Source organism: Vulpes vulpes, chromosome 14, assembly GCF_048418805.1.
Source record: "Vulpes vulpes isolate BD-2025 chromosome 14, VulVul3, whole genome shotgun sequence".
In the NCBI taxonomy this organism is placed as follows: domain Eukaryota; kingdom Metazoa; phylum Chordata; class Mammalia; order Carnivora; family Canidae; genus Vulpes; species Vulpes vulpes.
Genome location: NC_132793.1, coordinates 109,426,790 through 109,448,918, shown reverse-complemented (window position 1 = coordinate 109,448,918; position 22,129 = coordinate 109,426,790). Strand labels below are relative to the sequence as shown.

Below are 22,129 nucleotides of genomic sequence, written 5' to 3'. Positions count from 1 at the left end.
GGGACGGCGTCCGCTTCCCCTTCCGGCCGGCGCGCCCGGGGGGCCGCGGGGTGCTGCTCCCGGGGTGCCCGCCCGTAGCGACAAGTTCCTTCGGCGCGTCGCCTCCGCCGTCTGCACCCCTGAGCTGGCTGCCGGGGTTCCTGCGACCCTGGCCGACCCTAAGGTAATGGCAAGCTTGGGGAAGCCGGCTCGGCTTCCAAGTACGCGTGTGTCCACCGCACCCCTTGTCAACTGGGCCCTCATACGCCCCCTTCACACGCCGTATTAAAACCCTGAAAATAATAGTCACACTGCCTGAGAGGCAAGGAGTCCACCCTCCCCCAACAGGTAACCGCTGTCACCGAAGGACCTTTGGGCCTTTTCCTTCCGGCTGAGCCTCTCCCTCTTCAGTGGCCTGTGGGTTACCCTCGAGGTGCTACCTTCCTATCTTGGATGAGGGCAGAGTGGAGGACGGAGGACTCCTCAGACTGCACAGGAACTGCCCAGGGGGTGTGTACCACCTTCTCCACAAGCCATCCTGCATACTCCCTTCTGCAAGGCGGGGAGGCAGGGCTTCCATGAGCCAGCCCCACGGATACTCACATTTCCAAGAATTACGTCTGGAGTGGGGTTGGGGAAAGGCCCCGCGTGGGCAGAGTGGTATGTTCTGGTGATACGGGATCCAAACCTAGTTGTGGGCACATGGACCTAACACCCCAGCATCTGACTTGGTCCCACTTGGTGGTTGGGCAAGAGTCCAGGACCAGGGACTTGGGTGAATTGAAGTAGCAAGAGCTGTGTAAGGGAGGCCAGGCCTCACTGGATGAGCTGAACCCGCCTGGTGCGTGGGTGTGACAGGACCTTCCGATCTGTGGAGCCGCACACCTGGCACGCATGGCTCTGGCATCTTACTCAAGACCCAAGGCTGCTGTGGGCAAGCTCAGCTTCAGCCCCAATTCCCCGCAGGTACACTCTGGCCCCATACTCTGCATTCCCACACCCCCCAACTTGTCCAAAATCAAACTCCCCATTCTCCCCACCACGCAGTCAGGTCACCCTCTCCTGGCCCCCACATCCATTCTGGCTTATCCTCAAGTCTCTGTGGTCACTGCTGTGGCTGGCAGGGACCCCAGCAACTGGCTTCTTGCAGGGCTGCTCAGCATACCATGTGCTGTGTGACGTTGGCTCCCACCGCCAGCCTGAGCCCTGCGTTGCCTGTGTCACCTGCTGAGCAGAGGAGACTTGAGTGCCTCATGAGACGTCACTGTGACAGAACAGGTCCTTGCTCTCAGTCCCAAACGGGATTAACAGGGTGTGTCTGCACATGATGGAGCACACTGGGGCCAGCGGGGCCAGGGAAGAGACCAGGTGCACAGGACGGCAGCCTTTATTAACAGGGCTCAGCATCTTCCTGCCTCATCTGTGAAACTACTTATTTTTTGAACTTTTTCCTCTTCAGAGCCTTCCATTCACCTTCCTGAGTGGCCAGACTGTTAAAAAGCTGTTTCACTTTTCGCTTTCTTTCCGCATCCCTTAAAAAAAAAAAAGAAAAAGAAATCATTTTTACATTAGGTTTTGCAGGATGTTTTGTCCTTTTCCCCACATGACCCACTGGCAGCTCATGTCCACACGGGCCAGGGCACTCACAGCAGGGAACACAGCAGTGACTACCTGGGCCCAGAAGTCACCCTAGGGACACCTGCCACCACTGCCCGCTCACCGTTCCAAGGTCTCCGAGAGTTGCATCCGTGCCAGGAACTGGTTATCCCTGCGGATCTCCCGGACTGCTCCTTTAAATTCACGCTTGTGTTTGTGGATCAGTCTTTTTCTTTCCTGTTCCTCCTTGCTGCTTCCCTGCTTCCTTCCAAACTCGAGACTGGAGGGGTGGGGAGCCAGTGTCAGGGGTCCAGCCCACCTGCCTCCCCCTGCTGTCTGCCTCCTGAAGGCTATCCCTGCCCCTGCCCCCACCCACCCCACACTGGGCCCCTTGCAGTGGGGCTGGCACGCACACTTTGACCAGCCGGGGGGTGAAGAGCCTCAGTGGCACGGGCTTGCTCTTCTCACAGACCAGCGGCCGGCAGCGCTGGCTCTGCTTTCCCATGTCGGTCAGCATGCTCAACGTGCTCTGGCACAGCTCCTGAAACACAGAGGGGAGTGGGGACACTGAGACTGGAAGAGGCACGCCTTGGAGAGCGGACAGACTTGCCCGCTGCCTCGCCCCTCTGGGCCCATGACCTCCTCTGCTTACAGGGGTGTGGCCATGAGGGAGCCCCAGCTGCTCGTCAACAGGTGGGGGGGCCTGTGCCCTGCAGGACGGCTCACACTTTTGGGGGCAGTACAGACCTGCTGACGCCCTTCTAGAAGGCTCCTGGGGCACTGAGGAGTAGAAACAGCCAGTGCTTCAGCATCTAGCACATAGTGGAATTGCCTTTCCCAGAGAAACTTGTCATGATGGGCATGAATCACTCCCCTTCACAGACACACATGGGAGCCTATCCTGTACCTGGGGCGGCCAGGGGTGCAGGGGCAGCCCACAGGGAGCTGTGCTATGGGCACAGAGCAAGACCTGATGGTCTGACCAACAGAGCCAGAGGTTTAAGGCACCTCCATCATGGCTGTGGCTCCCAGAAGAAACAAATGGCTGGGCTTCTGAGAAACTTTCTAGAAGCCAACCTGCTGACGGTTCTGTTCTTTTCCCTCATGTAAGTGTATCCTGGAACTCAAGCTTCTTGCGTCACAGGCATAGCCACCTGTACCCCTTGCCCAGACGTTTGCCTCTGAGGGCCAGAGCCCGGTCTCCACGGGGACTACATGGAGAGCATGGCCAGCTCGGCCCATCTGTGGTCCAGGAACACCATCACGGCCCCTCCACCAGCCCAAATCCCGCGGGACCCTTACTCCTGAGGAAAGTAAGGGAATGAGACATGGCTTTAGGGACAGCATTCTGGGAAGCAGGAAGGGCAAGTGTAAAGTGTCCAGATGAGGGGGTCAGAGCAGGCTGGGGAGCATGCCAGGTCGTCTGGCCTCATGCATCCCAGTCCTGCCTTCGCCTTGTGTCCCAATAGCACCGACACCCCCTCTGGCAGAAGACAGGGTGGGGAGGGGGCACACAGGGAAGGCCCCGGATGTTAGTGTCGGAACAAGTAAAAGACGTGCCAGGGAACGGAGGGAGCCCAAGACAACTGTTTAACAAACATGTGGGAGTTTCAGGCCAAACTTAGAACATCCTTTAAGTGTTCCTGTCACCTTGTGAAGGACAGTGGGACTGTCCTCAGAAAATCTGTGAGGCCCAGGGGGGACGTGGATCTGGAGCTGCCGCCCTGGCTGCAGGCATAGAGCCGTGGAGCAGCTCTTACACTGAAGAGCCGGAGTCCATCCAAGAGAACGGTTATTTGGGCTCGGTTGTCCCACCACCCTAACTTCTAGAGCTGCGACCTCAAGGCGAGAAGGCCCACTAACCTGCTCCCCATTCCTGGAAGGAGCTCCGGGGCGAGGACTCACCTGGAGTTCCGGGGGGTGAGTGCGGTTGGCCAGGTGCTCCGTCAGCAGGGCCCTGAGTGGCCTCATGATGTCATGGAAGGCGGGCAGTGAGCTGTACAGTAGCGCACAGTGCTTCACCAGAGCCACACACACTGCCAAGCAGGATAGTCTGCAAGAGGGTGACACCCAGGGTAAGGGCTGGGAGCAGGAAGGAGACCAGCTCCTTCAGTCACTGCTAGAGCCAATCATCTTGGCTAACATGCAGTGTTGAGAAACCCAACACTGTGTTTCAGGAAGCTAAGCATCTGCCCACGTGCAGTGCCCACAATGGCCAATGGCTCATAGTATCAGGCGTGCAAAGTGCCCCGTATCCTGGGTAGAGAGGGCCGCTGTGCAAAACACAGCAACAACCTGAAAACAGTGGCTCCAACTTAAGTTTTTAAATTACTATTTACAAAATCAAGCAGACATATCTTGAAAAATAATGCACACATCCTGGGAAAGTTTTTTTTTTTTTTTCATGGCCCGAATCAGACATTCCCACAGAAGACACAAAGATGGCCAGCAGCACTGGTTTCTAGAAAAACACAAATTAAAACCATGTCAAGTTAACACTTCATACCCCTCAGAAATTCTGTTAAAAAAACAAGAAATAAATGCTGATGAGGACATGGAAGATGCAAGACCCCTGTGCACCGCTGGCAGCATCTAAGGTAATAGAGCGCACAGAAAACACTGTAGAGTCTTCAAAAGAATTAAACACAGAACTACCATCTGATCCAGCAATTCTGCTTCTGAGTATATACCCTAAGGATGAAAAGAAGGGCCTTGAAGAGATGCCTGCACCCCCATGTTCACAGCAGCTAAGACACAGGAGCACCCATGTGTCCATGGACGGATGGACAGACAAAACGTAGTCTATCCGCATGATGGAACATTATTCAGCTGTAAACAGGAAGGATGCTCTGACACCTGCTAGCATGGGGTGAACCTGGAAGACACAGTGTTATGAAGTGAAATATGCCAGCCACGAAAGGACGGAGACTGTGTGACCCCACTTCTAGGAGGCCCCAGAGAAGACAGATCCTCCAGACTGAAAGTATGTGGGGGACCAGGGGCTGGGGAGTGAGCATGTATCAGGTATACAATCTGTCTTACAAGTGAGGACTTCTGGGGATGAACGGTGGTGTTGGCTGTGCTAGGGTGTAAATGTACTGAAAACCATTAACTGGTCTCTTAAGAATGATTAAGATGGTAAACCTTCTGTTGTGTCTTTTGCTACAACCAGAGAATATTTCAAATCATCCATAATTTTAAAAAATCAGAGAACAAAGGGACTTCTGACAAACAGCCCCAGCCCTCCTGTGGACTGAATGTGTATCCCCCAAATTCACGTGCTAAAACCGAATTCCTAGCAGGACAGTGTCTGGAGGGGAGTCCCCCAATCCTTGAACAAGGCTGTGCTTCCTCGCACTTAGGTCCCTCATAGCTTCCAGAGAGATCTTGTAATCTCAATGAACTTTCCCTCCTTGGTTAATTCCCATGCTTTAGTCTTTTTGATGCTGTTATAAATAAAATTTTAAAATTTCCTTTAAAACTGTTCACCGTGTATAAAAATGCAAGTTTTTGCTGACTTTGTACTTGGTTACTTCACTGTAGTAATTTATTAGATCTAACAGCTTTTTGTAGTCTTGAGGATCTCCCACATATAACATCTACCATCTGCAACAGTGACTCTGGTGTGTCCAGCTCCAGGCTGGCCGGATACTGAGCCCGCTCCCCTAGGTGCTGCAGGCCCTATACCTACCTGGTGTGGTTGGCCTCTGTCTTAGTCTGGGCCTTCAGTCCACTTGCCCAGCGGAGGGACAGGCCTGTCCTCTGCCATGTGGCCGTGTCCTCTTCATCAGAAACCAAGAGCAGTTCTGAGTTCTTCCCAGATGCTCTGAAAGGGTGCACCAGAGTGTAACCTGAAGTCCAAGCGAGACAAAGACAGAGGTGGCCTCTGAGCATTATGGGCTCACAGGGCAGGCTCTGCATGGTGAGGCAGTTAGAAGGCTCACTATTGACACACGCATCCTGTTTTTACTACACAGTAGTGGGGTTCCAGCTTCCGTAGGGGTGATTGAGGGCACAGGGTCAGGTGCCTGACCTCGTGAGGGAGACAGGCAGTAGCCAACACCCGTGAGACAAAAGGGAACAAGACGGAGGTGGCACGGTTAACCCGGTCAGAGATGGCCTATCCCAGAAGATGGTGGATGCCAGCAGAGAGGACTTAACCCCGTCACCACCCAGAAGAGCAACCGAGGCAGCAGGCAGGGCTGGCCAGGCACAGTCTGCTCCGGGCACAGCAAAGCCAGTGGTGGCAGGGTGGAGGGGGAGGGACACAGGGCCAACACCCGGCGAGCCCACTGCCTGCCACTTGCAGCCTCCAGAGCTTTCTGCTGCAGCACTTGGCCTTGAGCTACGACCATCTCTGACAGGTCCTCAGGGTATGACTGCACCTCTCCAAACCTACTCCTTGCTGCCCTGGCCCTAGCACACAGCCGCATTGGCATAGGGGTCAGTGAGTTGGGGCGCAGCAGCTGCGTGCAGGAGGGTCTGCTATGAGGTCTCAAGAGAAGTAGGACAGGGGGATCCCTGGGTGGCGCAGCGGTTTGGCGCCTGCCTTTGGCCCAGGGCGTGATCCTGGAGACCCGGGATCGAGTCCCACGTTGGGCTCCCGGTCCATGGAGCCTGCTTCTCCCTCTGCCTGTGTCTCTGCCTCTCTCTCTCTCTCTATCATAAATAAATAAAAAATTTAAAAAAAAAAAAAAAAAAAGAGAAGTAGGACAGTGTGCTTAGGGTCCTGAATGGAAGAGCTGCCAGGACTGAAGTCCCCGCCCCTGCCCAGATCCACACGATGTACTAATGATTAGGGCAGGAAAAGTGATCCTATGGACACAAAACAGCAAGGGGCGGAGACCAAGCGGTGCCCAGACAACCCGAGAGGGAAGTGAGTGTGTCTGCACCGTGAGCTGCTGCTAGAGGGAGGCAGGGGACCTAAGACCTGCAGGACAGTCTAGAAGGTCGACAGATGCTGGAACTCCTCCTCATTACAATGTTGCTTCTGACGGTCACTCCTTCCAAAATTCCTAGCGCTCTAGAAACTACACAGACAGGACCGTACACTAGAAACACAATGCGGCCACTCTAAGTGCAAATGTTCTTATATGAGAGAGTAATAAAAGATAGGTCTTAATGATGTATTCATTTAACCCCAGATGTAAAACTGTTATTTCAACATATTATCACTTCAATCTAAACAAACTGAGAAGTTTTACATGTTTCTGACAGTAAGCAGTGGCCATCTGGGGGACAAGGCACCAATGGTGCTGGTCGCGTGGTGGATGGACTGGCAGGACCCGGCTCTCTCCTGGGCGGCATCCACACAGCTGCAGAGGACAGGAAGGCTGCTACTCTGGCAGATGGGGCTTCAGATATCTTGTCTATCTTCCCCACGTTCACGCTCTCCACACAAGTACCAACAACTTGTAAACATGCAGGGAGAATATATGCTTGGAGAAGCTCTGTTGAACCACTCACCTTGGCCATGCTTGTTTGGAGTTGCAATGTAAAGGATCCCAAGGAGGAAATTCACGAGCTCAGGTATGAACCTCCGAGACAGAGACACATAGTCCAGGAACATGCAGCACACGAACAGGCCCTTCACCACGTCGTGCAGAGACAGGATGGGACACTGGCATTGGGAGCACAGGCTGCGGTCAGCAGTCAGGAACAACATCCTCAAAGGCCACACTGGCTTCCTGACTGAGCTGTGGCCCCATACAGCAGTGTGGTCCAGTGGGCATAAACCAGGTCAAGAGCCTGGGTTGGCCCTAGCATCCTGCCTTTCTGAGGAGACCCACTGCATTGCAAGTGCCACCAAGCGTGCACCAGCCAGATGCCAGACTTTTGAAGCGGATGGCAACAGAGACCCACATCAGACTTACTTGCTGTCACCACTGACCTGAAGGGCTCTTTTTGGTATCAACCCCTCCCCAACCTTATCTGGGGCCACTTCTGGGTTATCTTCCCAGACCCGCTTCGATGAGGCCTTCCCGTGCTTGGCCCCGGATAGTGACACCCCCCAGGCTGGCTCAGCTGCGCCAGCCACACACACAGGGAAGGACATACCTTGGTGAGCAGCTGGCTCATGCACACCAGCGCAGGCGTTGTGACGGGGTGCCAGAAGTCAGAGGTTGGAAATAACATCCCAGCAATTTTCAAATAAATGAGCTAGAAAGGGAACGTCACCACACAGATTAGAGAAATGAAATTTAAAATCTGGCCTAGGGCAGCCCTGGTGGCTCAAAGGTTTAGAGCCGTCTTCAGCCCAGGGCGTGATCTGGAGACCCGGGATCAAGTCCCACATCGGGCTCCCTGCATGGAGCCTGCTTCTCCCTCTGCCTGTGTCTCTGCCTCTCTCTCTGTGTGTGTGTCTGTCATGAATAAATAAAATCTTAAAAAACAAAACAAAACAAACAAACAAAAACAGGGCAGCTCTGGTTTAGCGCCGCCTGCAGCCCAGGGCGTGATCCTGGAGACCCTGGATCGAGTCCCATGTTGGGCTCTCTGCATGGAGCCTGCGTCTCCCTCTGCCTGTGTCTCTGCCTCTCTCTCTCTCTGTGTCTCTATGAATGAATAAATAAAATCTTAAAAAACAAAACAAAACAAAAAAAAACACGGCCTAACGAAGGGCCCAGGAGCAAACCGCTGTAGGCCCTCATGGGGAAAGGCTGTAGACTTGAACACACCCCACCTCCATGGCGGCCTGGTGGCCCAAGCGCCTCCCCGGCCACCTGCCTGCACACGCCGGGCACGGCCAAGCTCTCTCCACCACACTGCACCCACACCAGACTTCATCCGAACACCCGCTAAGCCCTGAGGAGCCCCCCAACAGCCTGACAGAAACAGGCAGAGGACACAGCAAGACCCACTCACCAAAACAAATTTCTCTCATACATGAGAACATCCTTGGCTCGGCTCACGATGAAAGAAATGCAGGCTTATAAGGCTACATCACAGACCACTACTTTTTTTCTCAAATGAGTAAAGAGAAGCTGGGTACTTGGGTGAGGCTGTGGCAAGGCTGTGGCATGGGGAGGGGCAGGAGAAGCCGTGCGGACAAGCGTCAGAAACAGGAAGAACATGCTCCCTCCATGGACGCACTGAGTCCACAGTGTGAGCGACAGCTCCGGCCTGCACCCCTGGGACTGAACTGCAAATGCGGCTGCAGGCAGCGGAAGGTTACCCCGGAGACGATGGGCTTGGAAGCCAACAACCACTGGCCCTTACTTTTCAGGGATGACCCAGGCCAGGTGCACTCACAGGCCGCCCATCCAGAAGGCACCATACGGGCTGGTTCTCAGAGCAGATAAGCAGCCCTGCACCCCAGCTCTGTAGGATCTGCAGGGCCCTCCATCTTGTCTGAAGGCACAGAAATCCCCCCTGAACTCCCGAAACTGGACCACTTTGAAAATGTCATGTGGGAGACCCCACGTCCTCCTTCCTGCTCCTGGCAGGGGGTCCAGCACCAACCTGCTGTGAGGGCCTTCCACAGAGCCCTCCATGCCACCCTATCTGTGATCCCAGAGAACACGAGGCCTGGGGAGGCAGAGGAGAGGATGGCCCGCCTGGTTCCTGGCTTGCTCCTCCTCACTTTGCCTGTCACGGACCGCATGTGTCCACTAAAAGGGCAGTGTTGACAGTGATGGTCCCCACATACTGGCTGCTGAGTCCCAGCTGTGAGACGGCCGTGTGACATGTTAACTCCTGAATCCTCATGGCAGGTCTCCAGGACAAGAGGCGACCACTGCCTCTGATGATAGATAAGGCAAGAGGCCAGGACCACGCAGGTCCTCGGGGGGCTGGGACGGGCCCTGCTGCACAGTCTTGCACCAGCACACCATGGGAAAACAGGCCACCACAGCGGTTAAACAGGGGAGTGTCTACTGAGGGCTGAGGCTTACAAGGAAAGTCACCAGCCACAGCTGAAGGACACAGCTTCGATCCTGCTTCGAGGAGGCCATGAAAACCAGGAACGCAAACCCGGTATTTTTAAGTTTCTGTTAATCACTCCTTCTTATTTCTGCAGAAACCCTAGAACACTGGACAGACTGAGCAAGTACTTCATGGTCACCAACATGGACGAAGTGGCTGTGGCTGCCACAAGCTGCCAGAGCCCTCAGGGGCGCTCAGGTGCCTCAGCGAGTCTGTGGCAGAACCGTTGTGTGGGCTTGGTCCTCACCAACACACTCATTCTATTTGCCCTAAAGCCTCTTCGCCACTAGGGCCACCCACCACAGCTCCACTCATGTGGAATCAGCCCAGAGCTCCCTCTTTTATGAAACATTTCAGTTACTTGTTGGCAGGTAAACAATTCTTTCCGCCTTGTACCCATCTGTTCTCCAGCTCAATCTGGAGGCTCTATGGTCTGGTGAACCCACCAAACTGAGTGCCCCCTGTACTCAGCCAGCCCTTCTGGGCAGCTGACAGCACTGGCCCCTGGAGACTGAGACCAAGTCCCTGCTCACCACGTCCAGGCCCGGAAACGCTACCCGGCCTCTGGCCTCAACAGACCCTTCCATCTCGTGCATGGCATCTCGTAGGACAAATTTTATGGAGTTGCTGGCAGAGTCAGGAAACATCTGGCAAAGATTATATAATTGCCTGTTGATCAGAAACACAGGTCAGGGGAAATGACTTCAGATAAGGCAATTAGAAAAAAAGCCCCCCAACCTCCCATTCACCGTTTTCCCGTGAAATTGCCTGCTGAGTGGGCAAGATAGCTTGGAACCCCTGGATGACTCCACTTCTCCTCTTACGGATCTGGCTGGCCTTCTCAGAAATCAGATAATCTTTCTAATAGTGTTTGTTTTATATCAATCCTAAGAAGCTGTAACTTTTCAGCAGTGATAGTAGAAGCCTAATGCCGCAAGGAGCACATTCTATGTGCCAGAGTCAGCACACGGTTCCAACGTGCCATCCGCAGGAACTCACTGGTCCTTCACAAGCACTGCTGTGCTGGCAGAAGGAGGAATGGGAATGAGGGGTGTGCAATATGTGGCTGGCCACAGAGAGGCCCCTATGTGTCCTGGTGCTCACTAACCCTCCCTTCACCAAACCACCTCCAGCTGACCTGGGGCTGGGAGCCATGCTCCAGTCTCTGCTTTTACAGGGGTTCTGGTGCAGCGAGAGCTCAGCCGTCCCCAGGCAGGGTGGGAACAGGAAGACAGGAGGCACTGCCCTCCCTGACGCTCGCAGCATGAGATGTCAGGTTCCATTGAGGCACGGACCTGGAGTGGGCAGGTCTCTGGGCAATAACAGAACACGGTCTACCGCGTACCCCAAACACCTGTCAGCCTGTCCGAGTATAGCTTGAGATTTCATTGTTGAATGAACCAGAAAACAGGCTTCCAAACAGCATGAACAAGTCTGACATGTTCAACTGTCATAAAGTCAACGTATTTGCAGATAACAGCAGGTCTGTCTCCGGGGTGGCGGAAGGGGGCCATTACTGCTGAAATCACTGTGGCTCGTGTATGCCGTGGTGCCCGTTTACAAGGTCAACTGTGCTAACCCTGAGACATAGTTTTACGACTGCCCGTAGAAGGGTCACTCAACGCAGCCCCATATTCCAGTCAACCACCATTGTTACTTACACAACCAACTTATCAATTACTCCGAGGTCTGGGGTATCACTTGTAGCCAAATCTCCAACATACTCCAAAAGGAAGCCAAACAGTTTCTGCAGGAACATGGATTGGGAACAGAGTTCAGTGCTGACCCCCAGGATAAAAATCACAGGAACACAAGGTGCTGTCTGTCTCCCTGTTCTGGCTAAAACAAGTGCGCACGTGCCTCAGGGCCACTGCTTGGAACACGCCGACTGCAGGCCGAGGAGGGCTTGGGTACATACTTCTGCAGATGGGCAGACAGCACACAGGTCTTCACATGACCAAGGACGTGGCCAGCACTGCGCCTCATTCATAGGCGGGCAGTGCTTGCTGAGAAGAAAAGGCGCTCCAAGTCATTCATCTCCTTGAAAGTCTGGCTCTGCCATGCATGGGCCAGAGGAGCCATAGGCCACCCTCCCGCCTCGGTGTCCCTCCTCTGCTAGCTGAGGGTGACAGCATCTCCTCCTGGGCTTGGGTCACTGCGCGCACCTGGTGACTGGCAGCGTCTGGACACAACCGCTGCCACCACCACCACCCCCCAACATGCAATGCAACATGTACGAACTTCCAATTTTGCTTTGTTTCCTGCTGCAAGACTTGGATGGTTGCATGTTTTAATTCTTTCCACCACTAATAGCTGTTCTTCCATCGTTTTTCCTGATAATAAAGATTTCAGCTCCTCGTAGGATTCAGGGGCTGTCAGAAATGCAAAACACACTCCACAGTTAACATGCAAAAGGAAAATCACATTTCTGAGAACACAGAGATTAAAAACGAAACAATGGGGTGACAGTAATTCCCCAAGAGACAATTTCATGTGTATTCTACAAACATGTTTCACCTCCCACCATGACCACCGCTGGGAGACCTAATGTATGCTCTGGCATGTCCGGGGGTGAGGTGCAGTGGGACGACTATTTACCAGTGACCACGTAGCACCCGAGGAAGGACTTTACCGCCAGCATGTGGGGAGCAAGGCAGCAGGGTGCTGGTTTCAGTGTTCATGCTGGCTCAGAATGAGTTTGAAGGAACCACCCCAGACCCCCACCGCCTGCAGGCCATGTCCAGGGAAGCCAGCCTCTCTTGCTAGTTCATCCTCTGGAAGTGACTGTAAGTCACAGGACAATTTAGGACTGCTTGCTATAACTGGATGATTTTTCTACACACACAACACAACACACAACGTTCACTGTAAAGTGCCATGTGGCCAAATGAGAGCCCAGGTCTGAACACGGGAAGCCTCACAGGTGACTCCCCAGTCTCCCAGGCCCTTCCCGGCTCTCTGTGGCAGCCACATGGGTTTCCACCACAAAAGGCTGGCCATGGAAAGAGCACAGTGCCCTTCAATGGAAAGGTGTGTGTTGTCCTTGTTCTGCTTTCAGCCCACAAACTGCCTGCAGTCACACAACAAAGGCCGGCTAACACTCTGGCCAGATGCCAGACCATGCCAGTGACAAGCCCTGATGTCGTAGGTGGGCACATGTCCATGTGCCTGGAAGCACACCCTCAGTCTCCACTCTACTGAGGTGGCCCCAGAGAGGCAGACTTATTGCCAGGTCACGGAGATTATCCCAACGCATAAGCAGACCCAGTGTCTGTCTACCTGCAAATGTATAGGGCAGCTCGTTTCTGGCGGCTTCTCGAGCTTTGTGGCCATTGTTGGCCAACCTCTTCTGTGGGGCCAGCCGGGGCTCTGTGTCTGGCCGCCCACAGTCCTCCTCGGTCTCTGTGTCCGAGTCCAGGTCTGAGTGCCCATCTGGGTCACTGCTCTCCTCTACGTTCTCGTCACTCGGGTCTTCGTGGTGATCTTCCTCACTCTCACCGTCACTGGCTTCCCTGCTCTGCTCTTCCTCCACGCTCATCTTTCCATCCTGGAGAATGGGGGAACCACAGGCCTCACTACCCAGGGGAGCACCCTGAACGACATGGAAATGCTGCACACACCTGGGGCAAAGCCGTGAGTGTGGCATTCACCCACTGACACCAGCTCCGGGCCCGCCTTGGCCAATAGGCCGGGGCACAGCTTCCTGATCTTGGGCGCCGGGGCTCCAGGGCTCTAGGCAAAGCTTAGCATCTACGTGGAGCAGTGGGACCTAAGCTGTGGCAGGCGCCCTGGTGGCCACAGGCACCAGCAGCTGTTGTCTGTAGCCTCCCACCACTGGCTCTGGGGCTGGGGAGCAGCAAGTCAGTGAGGGCTTCCCGGTGTCTGGGCCACATCTAGAGGTAGGTCACCCCTGACTATGCTCTCCTGCCAAATAACCTGGCATTCTGTGAGCACCTGGTTCTTCCCTCAGATCCTCTTCTGCTCAGCGTACCTGGCCTCCTTCTCTTTCCCCACCTTGAAACAGGGCTGATTCATGCTAAAGAGCGGAGGGTGAAGTCCTCACAGCAAGTTTTAGAAACTTAATTATTTTACTTGCTCTCTCAAAGGCCCTGCCAAGCCTGCAGATAACCACACACTTATGAGCAAAGAGGCTGATGGGAGCGCACAAGTACATAGCACAAGGCTGGGGTGCCCTCCTCTAGGTAGCCTCCCTGGCCAGTCCACAGCCATGGTATTGGACCCACCTCGCACTCCCAGATGCAGAGTACATTCCATTCATGATGAACCTCTTCCATACCAGAAACCTTGCTTTGAGATTCACAGAGCAAGCCATCGAGTGAAGGAAAAACCTCTTACCGTGTAAGAAAGCAAACGCCTGTCGTCTTTGTCCAGAACGAAGTTGTCATTTAGGTCGTCCGCGGACAGGTGCTTCGGTTTTCTACTATCACTGCCCATGTCTTCACCGCGCATCCTCCGAAGCCTCGCAGCCTGTATAGGAATGAAGCACAGCCACCTGTGGCGCTTGTGCCACCGCGCGCCTGTGGCAGGAGGCATGCGCTCCTCCCCTCCCCCAGGCCACACTCATGAAGGGCCTCTGAACCCACTTTCCGCCTTAAGCTTCAACCTGGCTGCAGGTACCAGGGAAGCGCCACATGTGATACTCCCCGCCCCAGAAACAAATGGAAACAAGTATTGCGGCACAAGTGTGTTCTAGCCACCAGGAAGGTAAGCCGGCTGTTCTAAGGTCTTTCTGGCTCAACCATGCAGACTTCATTCCCCACGATGCAGCCATGGAAGAGGGTAGCCACCACAGGAAGGTCTGCATGGCCAAGCCAGGCACTCAAGCATGCTGCCGTGTGTGGACAGGCCATGGGCCTGGAGAAATGGCCAGGTACAGAGCAGTGTGTCAGTGTTTGTCTTTGTTTCAATGTAATGAAACTTTAAAACCCTTTCTTAAGGCACAGGAGAAACGTTGAGAAGGCGGTGCCTTGTATCGTTAGCAGTTGTTTTAAGGTACAGGGATTAGAGCAAACATTTTTTTATTTGGTATTTTTGGGTATCATCTGCATTTATCTTGCTTTTATAATAAAAAACGGGCACTTATAGTAAAATAAATATAAACTTTAAATAGAATAAGAAGATCCCTTTGATACAGTAACACATCTCAACCCATCTCAAAGATGGAGAAGGCAGGCCTCAAACATAGATCCCATGGCGCCCCGCATCACCACCACGGCCATGGCCACACCCATACCTCCAGCTTCTGGAGCCGCTCCTGCTCCTCCTTTGCCAGTTCCTCTTCCGTCTTCATCCTGTTAGAGGGTGGGGCCTTCATCTCAAAGCCCAGCTCGCGAACCATCATGTCATACGCATCAGGCTGGGCAGAAAGAAGAAACTTTTCATTTTTAGTCTTTTTAAAAAACGATCTGTGCAGGCAGCTTCCTGCATGTCTGGTAACATCTGGACACCATGAAGGAGGAAGCCAAATCGTACCCAAGTCTGTCCTGAAAGAAAGCCATTCTGATCTGCAGGACACTTAAGGTCACATAGGATTTTTCTGAGAAACTCTTCTCAAAACATACCTGCTTTATCAAAACTAAACACTGCTCATTAGGCATTAAGCCCACAAAACAAGCTGAGGTGAAGGAGACAGCAACAATGATAGCAACCCCCAAAGGTGAACACCTCACCCCATGACACAGCCACCTGGTAAAATCCTAGGAGCCAGACATGCAGATGAATGCAGCTTTTCTAATAATTTAGACTAAAAAGAATGTGGTAGGAATCAAGTACTGTTTGGAGAGAAAAATAACTGTATATATGGATGTACAGATGCGTAACAGGAAAATTCAGACACCACCTGAGGAAGCCCCCCCCCCGCCCCCCAATCTAGTCCTCTAATCTTGAGGACTTCTTAACCACAAACAACCATTTTCTTTAATTATCCAGGAGTAGAAACTGAAGTCCCTTTTTGTGTAGCTCTATGTGGACATTACAAGTATCAAGACAGCTACATGAAAGTTCCCCGTGACACACAGGAGCTGAGAGACAAGGAGAGTGGCTGTACAGGTCCGGAGAGATGTTGGCCTCCACCTTTACCCCAGAGGAAGGTCAAGTCAACTTAATACCCACCTTGGGCTTCTCCTTTTGGTCCCTATTCTCAGACTTGGGTGTCTTATGAGCCAGCAGGGTCTGGATTTCTTTCCAGTCTTGATCCAGCTTCTCTGTGAGCTCCAGGGCGCCTTCCCGCTGTGCCTGTCTCTCCCTCTGGGGAAAGAGAACAGACATGGCACATGCTACTAGTGCTGAGCTGCAAGCGAGCAGCCCCACTCATGTCCAGGCCATGCTCAACAGAGTCGACACTTAATGTATTGGCACAAGAGATACCATGAGAAATCAGCATCTTAAAAAAAAATGGAAGCTACAGAATCTCATCACACAGAACTAATTTCCTGCTATAAACCATGCATCTAGAAGCTCCTAGCAGTTTACTGGTAGTAAAAGACCATAAAACACATCAAAATACAAAAATCAACCAGCTAAAAACACCCCAAGACCCCCACCCCCAAACACAACAGACCATAAGAAGTACATGTGATGAAATTTAAAATACTACTATTCAAAATGAATGCTTCTTTTAAATTTACAGAAAATGTTAAATACAGCCTAAAACTGTACTAAAATTGTACAAGGAAAAAAAAGGCCAAAAGTGGTTTTGATGAGCGTCTCTGGTGATGGAGGCCCCCACTGGAACGCTAACGCACCTTCTCCTGTTTTGACTTTGCAATGAGCTCTTCAATCAGTTCTTTGCGTGACCTTGGTTTCTCCTCATCCTCGCCTTGCTGCTGCAGGGTCTTCTTATGAAGGAGCCCGCCACCACCTCCAAAATGGGCGGCGGTCAGCTCAGCTGGAGACAAAGAGCAGAAAACTCATCTGTGAAGCCAGATGCTGGCTCAGTAACCCATTCCTGCAGCACTCACCAACCGTTATCGGAGTATAATCTCAAGAACCAATTCCATATTCAAGAAAAAACTCTCACACACAGTAGCTGTAGGAGACCACAGGAGCGGTAGCACTTGAGAAACACCCAGCTGTATGGGAATGGTAACTGATACTAAATTTAATCTACTTTGTTACCATCTATAAGGAAGAAACTCAATATTATTCCCGCCCTGCAACTAGCCCTGCAACTAACACGATTGGTTCCACAGTTATAAAGACTAAAGAACCATGTAAACATTGTTAGTACAAACAATCTGCCCAAACTGATCACATGGTGCAGGAGAATGCAAGAGAGTCTATGGTTGGGACTCAGGGGTCAGATAAATCGCTGTTTCTCTGAGCTCCTGGGTAAAGTAAGCTGAAGGGGCAGTTCAAATAAGATAACGGATATGTGAGAATGTTCTCAGCCTGCAGAAGCTGCTGCCTATCCACATACACGCTTTCTGAACATTCTCAAGCAAAAAAATACCCAAAGAACCCTGTGTGTGCAATGACTTGAGAGGTTAATGATCGGTGACACTGGTATCCCACGTTTTCCTGGGTCTCCAGGAAGGACAGGAAGAAAGTAACCAGGAGCAGACCGTCCCCTTGCCCCCAGCCCTCACCAGATAGCGTTCCTCGTTCCTCAGCGTCACTGTCACTGTCAACAATGTCATTATGCTTTTCAATGTCTGCCAAAGACTGGCCGTAATGAGTTAATTCTTCATCCTCATTGAGGTTGTAGATGCTTTTTTTTTCATGTTGTCGCTGACAGAAGAGGGAGAAAAATCAGTTTCCTAAAATTTCCACGTTCATTTAATGGCAAAGCCCAGTTATTTTCCCACTATTTGTATAATGTGACAACCTAGCCCAAAGCACATAAGATGATTCTGGGTCATCTGAGCAATGATTCAGATATAAACAGAACCCACAGAAGGTAAATGAATCAACGGGCCAGCCAAAGCCACTGGGAAATCATGCCAGTGTTCCACAATCTACTTGCTTTTCCACCCGACCGAGCTGGGTTGCCTACTAGCACAGCGGCCCGCTCCCTCCAACGGCTTCCCAGCAGAGGGCGCCCGAGCGCTCCCCGCGCCGCCGCGCCCTGAGGGGGGTGCGGCGCCGCGCCGCGCGGCGCAGGGCACTACCGCTCCCAGAAGGCACATTGGTCAACGACTCCCAGGACACATCATTACATGTGTTCCAGTTAACATACCTTTCCACCCCGCTGGTGGCTAGACAAGGTAGAGCACTGGCCCACTGGACCTTGGAGGGAGCGCCCACCCAAGTATAGGTGAGCAATGGGGCAACCACCTTCTTGTGCCTGACTTCTGTGTATAACCACAGCCTAAGGCCCTCCTCTCCTTGTCTAGCATACCTGCTGTTCCAAGGCAAACCTCTTCATCATCTTCTCCTCTGGACTCATGCTGCTACTGTATTCCCCAAAGCGCTTATCAGTGAATATGTTAGACTTATCCCTTTCCTTGTATTCCTTCAGTAATGTCTGGGTACGCTGGAAAACAGATCACAGAGACATCTCAGGCTGGTCCTGGCAACTCTGAGCTCTGATGGCTTGGTGATCTCGGTCCCTCAAGAAGAAATGCTTCCACAAGGGGACACACAAGGACTCCACTGAATTGTAGGATGCCATGGCCACCTGGCCATTCTGTATGCCCTACAGGCCACTGAAACCAACAGTCAATAAAAGGGCTCATCTACTGGCTGGAAAAACAGATCTCAGTTACAGAGGAAGTGGGGTTGTTACCATACAATGAAGGCAGAGAGGACTGTGTCTGGGGCTTGGGGGGCTCTCTGGAGCGTGCCTCAGGACTTCTGTGTCCAGCACTATAGGTTAGAGAATATCAGAGCAGGATGCTTGGGTGGTTCCATCAGGGAAGCATGTGCCTTGGGCTCAGGTCATGATCCCGGGGTCCAGGGATGGAATCTTGCATTGGGATCCCTGCTCCAGCAGGGAGTCCACTTCCCCCTTTCCGTCCTCCCCTCCCCCTGCTTACCCTCTCTGTCAAATAAATAAATAAAATCTTAAACAACAACAAAAAAAGAAAATCAAAAGCAATCAGAGCAAAGCCCAACAAAGGAACACTAAGAAGTGGCTCAGTCATGTAGACATCAGAAGCGCTATGGTTCTAGCTGAGAGTCAGGGAAACATGAACAAGGAGTTACCACAGAAGCCGAGCACATCAACAACAACGTGATGACCAATTACAGACATGGACTGTAGCAGAATTGCGTATTTTCTCTGTCACATGATGCCTTTATCTGTACAGTCGATCCTTGCTCCTCCTGGAGTCTAGATCTGCACATTTGTCTACTTGCTAAAGGTTATGTGACCCCAAACCACTGCCCAGGGCACCTTCGTGGTCATTCATATGTGTGGGGCCTAGGAGGTACAGTCAAGAATGTGATGGCTCGGACTCTGCGGGGCACCTGTAAGAGGGAAATAGCAATAGTACCTCCTGTTGGCTGCTGCTACGGGATCACAAGAGTTTACACAAGGTGGCTCAGGACAAAGCCGGGGACAGGTAGTGTTTGTTGTGTGTTACACACTCAAGTCTGGATTTGGGTCTCAGCTCCCCTACTCCTGACCTAAAAAAAGTTCTGGAATGATTCCTTGTTTTGGTTCCTCATGCATAAATGGGGATAATGCCTGTACTTCCCTCATAAAGGCTGGCTGTGGGGATTCAATAGACGTTTCTTGATAAAACATCTATTCCACTGGAAGGATCCCAAATACATTAACTCTACTTATCTCACCACTTCTGTGAGAAACAAGAAGAGGGAGGCCCAGCCAGCACAGGATGGCACTGGGATCACACCTGTAGTATCACCACGCAGGCGGGTGGTGCCCAAAGTGCTGCCACGGATCGGAGGAGACACATGGGACAGCACATTTACTTCTGAGGGCCTGTCACCAGCGAGAAGACCAGGACCATCTTGCCACCCCATTTGCCCTGACACACACTACATGCTTTAACTGCCCTGAACGACCTGAGTTCCTTCTGGACAGCTCTGAGCTCTCCCACCCCAGGCAGTGCCGCACACTCCATAACAGGGGACAAGGTACCTTTGTCCCCACCAGTAACATTCTACTCACCCTTCTGAGCTCAAGTGTGACTCCCTCTATGAAAAAGTTCTTGGTTTTTCTGTTATGTGTATTTCCTATTATGTTTATCACATATGCTTTCTTACTACATATATATATATGTATATAGGTACAAATACATGTGTGTATATATATATACGTATATATATACACACACACACTATATATCCTGACTGTGAGCCCCCAAAGCACTGGGGACAAGAGGAGGCATCAACACAGGCCTCGAGGCCATTCACCGCAGGCCTTCAGCACAGAGCAGGAGGTATTACAGGTGTGAGCAACTGGCCCTATTTGGGCTGTAGGGCTTGGGAAAGTATCAGAAGTGGTGACTTGTGCTGGCCACCAAAGCATGTGCTGGGATAAGACAGGACCTTTTGGACAAGCTGAGTTGCAAGAGGCAAAGCAAGGACAACAGGTTGCGGCCAGATTGTGGAATCTGAGAATGACAAGCTGAAAAGTTTAAGAATAATAGCTAGTGTTTAGACAACTTACTACGTGCTAAATATGCCATTTTATTTAATCTTAAATGACCATTAGGGAAAGGAAGGATATTATTATCCTTGCTCTGGATATGAGAAAACACTTAGCTAGTGGAAACAAACATGGTTGCTCTAGAGCCCAGGCCACCCGGTCCCCACACCTGCCTTGGGGTATGCTGTACGGGCCTCATCACCGGCTGCTGAGTCTGCCTTGTCAGTTCAAAGATGGCCTGCTTGTTGCAAACTATGGCATCACATAAGTGCAGGGCCTGGAAGGCAGGGGTCAAGTCTTCCCTTACCTTTATCTCCCAGCAGCTGGAGGGAGCTTACACCTGAAGTTCTCTGGGCGCTTCAGGCTTCTCCTTCAAATCGAATGCAAACCCAGCCCTTAGCTGCGTCCTTGGGAAACGTAGGTCCTTTCTGTGCCCTAACTTTTCCACCTACCTTAATTTTTTCAACAGGGTACTAATGTGTCTTCCTTATAGTAACAACAAACATTGTTAAACCTAAAAACCTGCCTCAGAGGCTGCACATGGAATGCGGAATGCCATTTATACGGAGCCTGAAAGGCACAGAATACTTTGGGGCTGGGAACACAGAGGTGGCATTTCAGTCTTCCTGCGAGGGACAGGGTGCTGTGCTTGGAAAGAGAGATGCACTTGTTCTCCGAGCATCTGTGGCATATCCACCTTGCAAAGAAAAAGATGCACCACCCCTAGACCAGAGGCTCCAAGTCCCCTAGAGAACAGGCCATAAACTGCGCGCACAGATGCCAGAAGCACCGAGGGACCGGCGCACAGGGCTGCAGGGCGTCCCCTGGGCGCCAGGTTCCCGGGGCGGCTCCCCGCAGCACACAGGATCGGGGTGACTCACGCTCAGCTCGCGGGAGTCACGACCCACAGGGGCCCGGCCCCGTCCTCAGCACCGGCCCCGTCCTGCCCGGCGAGCACTCTCCAGACCGCCCGTCCCCCCTCGCCGCCCCAGACCCCGGCAGTCCTTACCTTCTGGACGGCCCGCGCTCGCGACACCCCGGGCTGCCCCACGGCGTGGCGCGCCTTCCTGCCCAGGACCGGGAACTTCTGCCGGTTCACCTTCACTTCGAACGGGTTGGGGTTGGGCCTCGCGCGGCCGCTCTGCGCCCCCGCGGGGGCCCCGGAGCCCTTCCGGCGAAACGCGGCCAGCCTAGCCTTCCCCATGGCGAACCCCCAGTCCGCGCCGCCGGGTCCCTCCGCAAACGCGTACGGGAACCCGGGAGCTGCTCCGCCCTCGTCCCGCGAGAACCTGCCGGCGAGAAGTATATGCGACTTGCCAGGAGCCTGCGCGCCTACGGTCGGGCGACTACAACTCCCAGCAGGCCACGCGCGCCCGACGCGCCGCCGTCTCCTCCCGCCGCACGGCCTTCTGGGAGCGGTAGTGCCCTGCGCGGCGCGGCGCGGCGCCGCACCCCCCTCAGGGCGCGGCGGCGCGGGGAGCGCTCGGGCGCCCTCTGCTGGGAAGCCGTTGGAGGGAGCGGGCCGCTGTGCTAGTAGGCGGCGGCGGCGGCGGCAGTAGCCGTCGCCGCCGGGGCGGGGGGCAGCCTCGGTCGGTGAGCCCCTCCGGGGGCCGGGGCTCGGCAGACACTCCGGGCGGCCCGGGAGCCGGGCCCTGAGGAGAGAGTTGCCCGCGCCAGGCGCGAGCGATGGGGCCGAGAGCCCGGGCCCCGGCGAGGCGGCGGTGAGCGCGGAGTTCCCCGGCGGCAGCGCCGCCAGCTCCCCTGGCCCCAACCTCACCCCCTCCCCCGCCGGAGGCCCGGGACGCGAGGACGACGAGGGCTCCCCCGGCCGGCGCCGGCGGCAACAGCGGCAGAGAGAGCGGCGGCGCCGCAGGCGGGCCCGGAGGCGGCGCGGCAGCTGGTGGCTGTGGCGGTGGCCGTGGCGGCGGCGGCGGCGGCGGCGGCGGCGGGAGCAGCAGCCACAGCTGGAGCGGCGGCGGCGGCGGCGGCGGGGCAGCTCCCTCGGGCCCCTCGAGGGGTCGCCCGGCCGGGTGGCGTCCTGCGGGCCATGCGCCG

General features: G+C 53.6%; 1 protein-coding gene and 1 long non-coding RNA gene across 2 annotated transcripts; one reads left to right on the top strand and one right to left on the bottom strand.

Moving 5' to 3' along the window:
- Nucleotides 1–24: 24 nt before the first annotated feature.
- Nucleotides 25–5,056, top strand: LOC140595490 (uncharacterized). Its single transcript, XR_011997156.1, has 2 exons — nt 25–163; nt 3,994–5,056. It is a non-coding gene; the product is annotated as an uncharacterized lncRNA (long non-coding RNA).
- NOP14 (NOP14 nucleolar protein) lies at nt 1,351–21,652 on the bottom strand. The gene is made up of 18 exons (XM_025999108.2): nt 21,084–21,652; nt 17,858–17,992; nt 17,106–17,247; nt 16,263–16,405; nt 15,631–15,765; nt 14,753–14,875; nt 13,855–13,986; nt 12,778–13,045; nt 11,740–11,870; nt 11,160–11,245; nt 10,032–10,167; nt 7,633–7,734; nt 7,042–7,195; nt 5,267–5,426; nt 3,481–3,628; nt 1,989–2,116; nt 1,700–1,855; nt 1,351–1,511 (listed from the first exon to the last, which is right to left on the bottom strand). The coding sequence occupies exons 1-18, from the start codon at nt 21,276–21,278 to the stop codon at nt 1,412–1,414; spliced, it is 2,574 nt and encodes an 857-aa protein (XP_025854893.1). The 5' UTR covers nt 21,279–21,652; the 3' UTR covers nt 1,351–1,411.
- Nucleotides 21,653–22,129: the final 477 nt, after the last annotated feature.

What these genes read in the sequence shown, in the direction of transcription:
- NOP14 (XM_025999108.2), bottom strand. Translation starts at nt 21,278, where the DNA reads ATGGGGAAGGCTAGGCTGGCCGCGTTTCGCCGGAAGGGCTCCGGGGCC. An exon ending in GCTGCCCTATACATTTGCAG is followed by an intron (nt 11,871 to 12,777) that starts GTAGACAGACAC and finishes CATTTCTGACAG; the next exon opens with CCCCTGAATCCTACGAGGAG. An exon ending in CTCACCCCCCGGAACTCCAG is followed by an intron (nt 2,117 to 3,480) that starts GTGAGTCCTCGC and finishes TCTGTGTTTCAG; the next exon opens with GAGCTGTGCCAGAGCACGTT.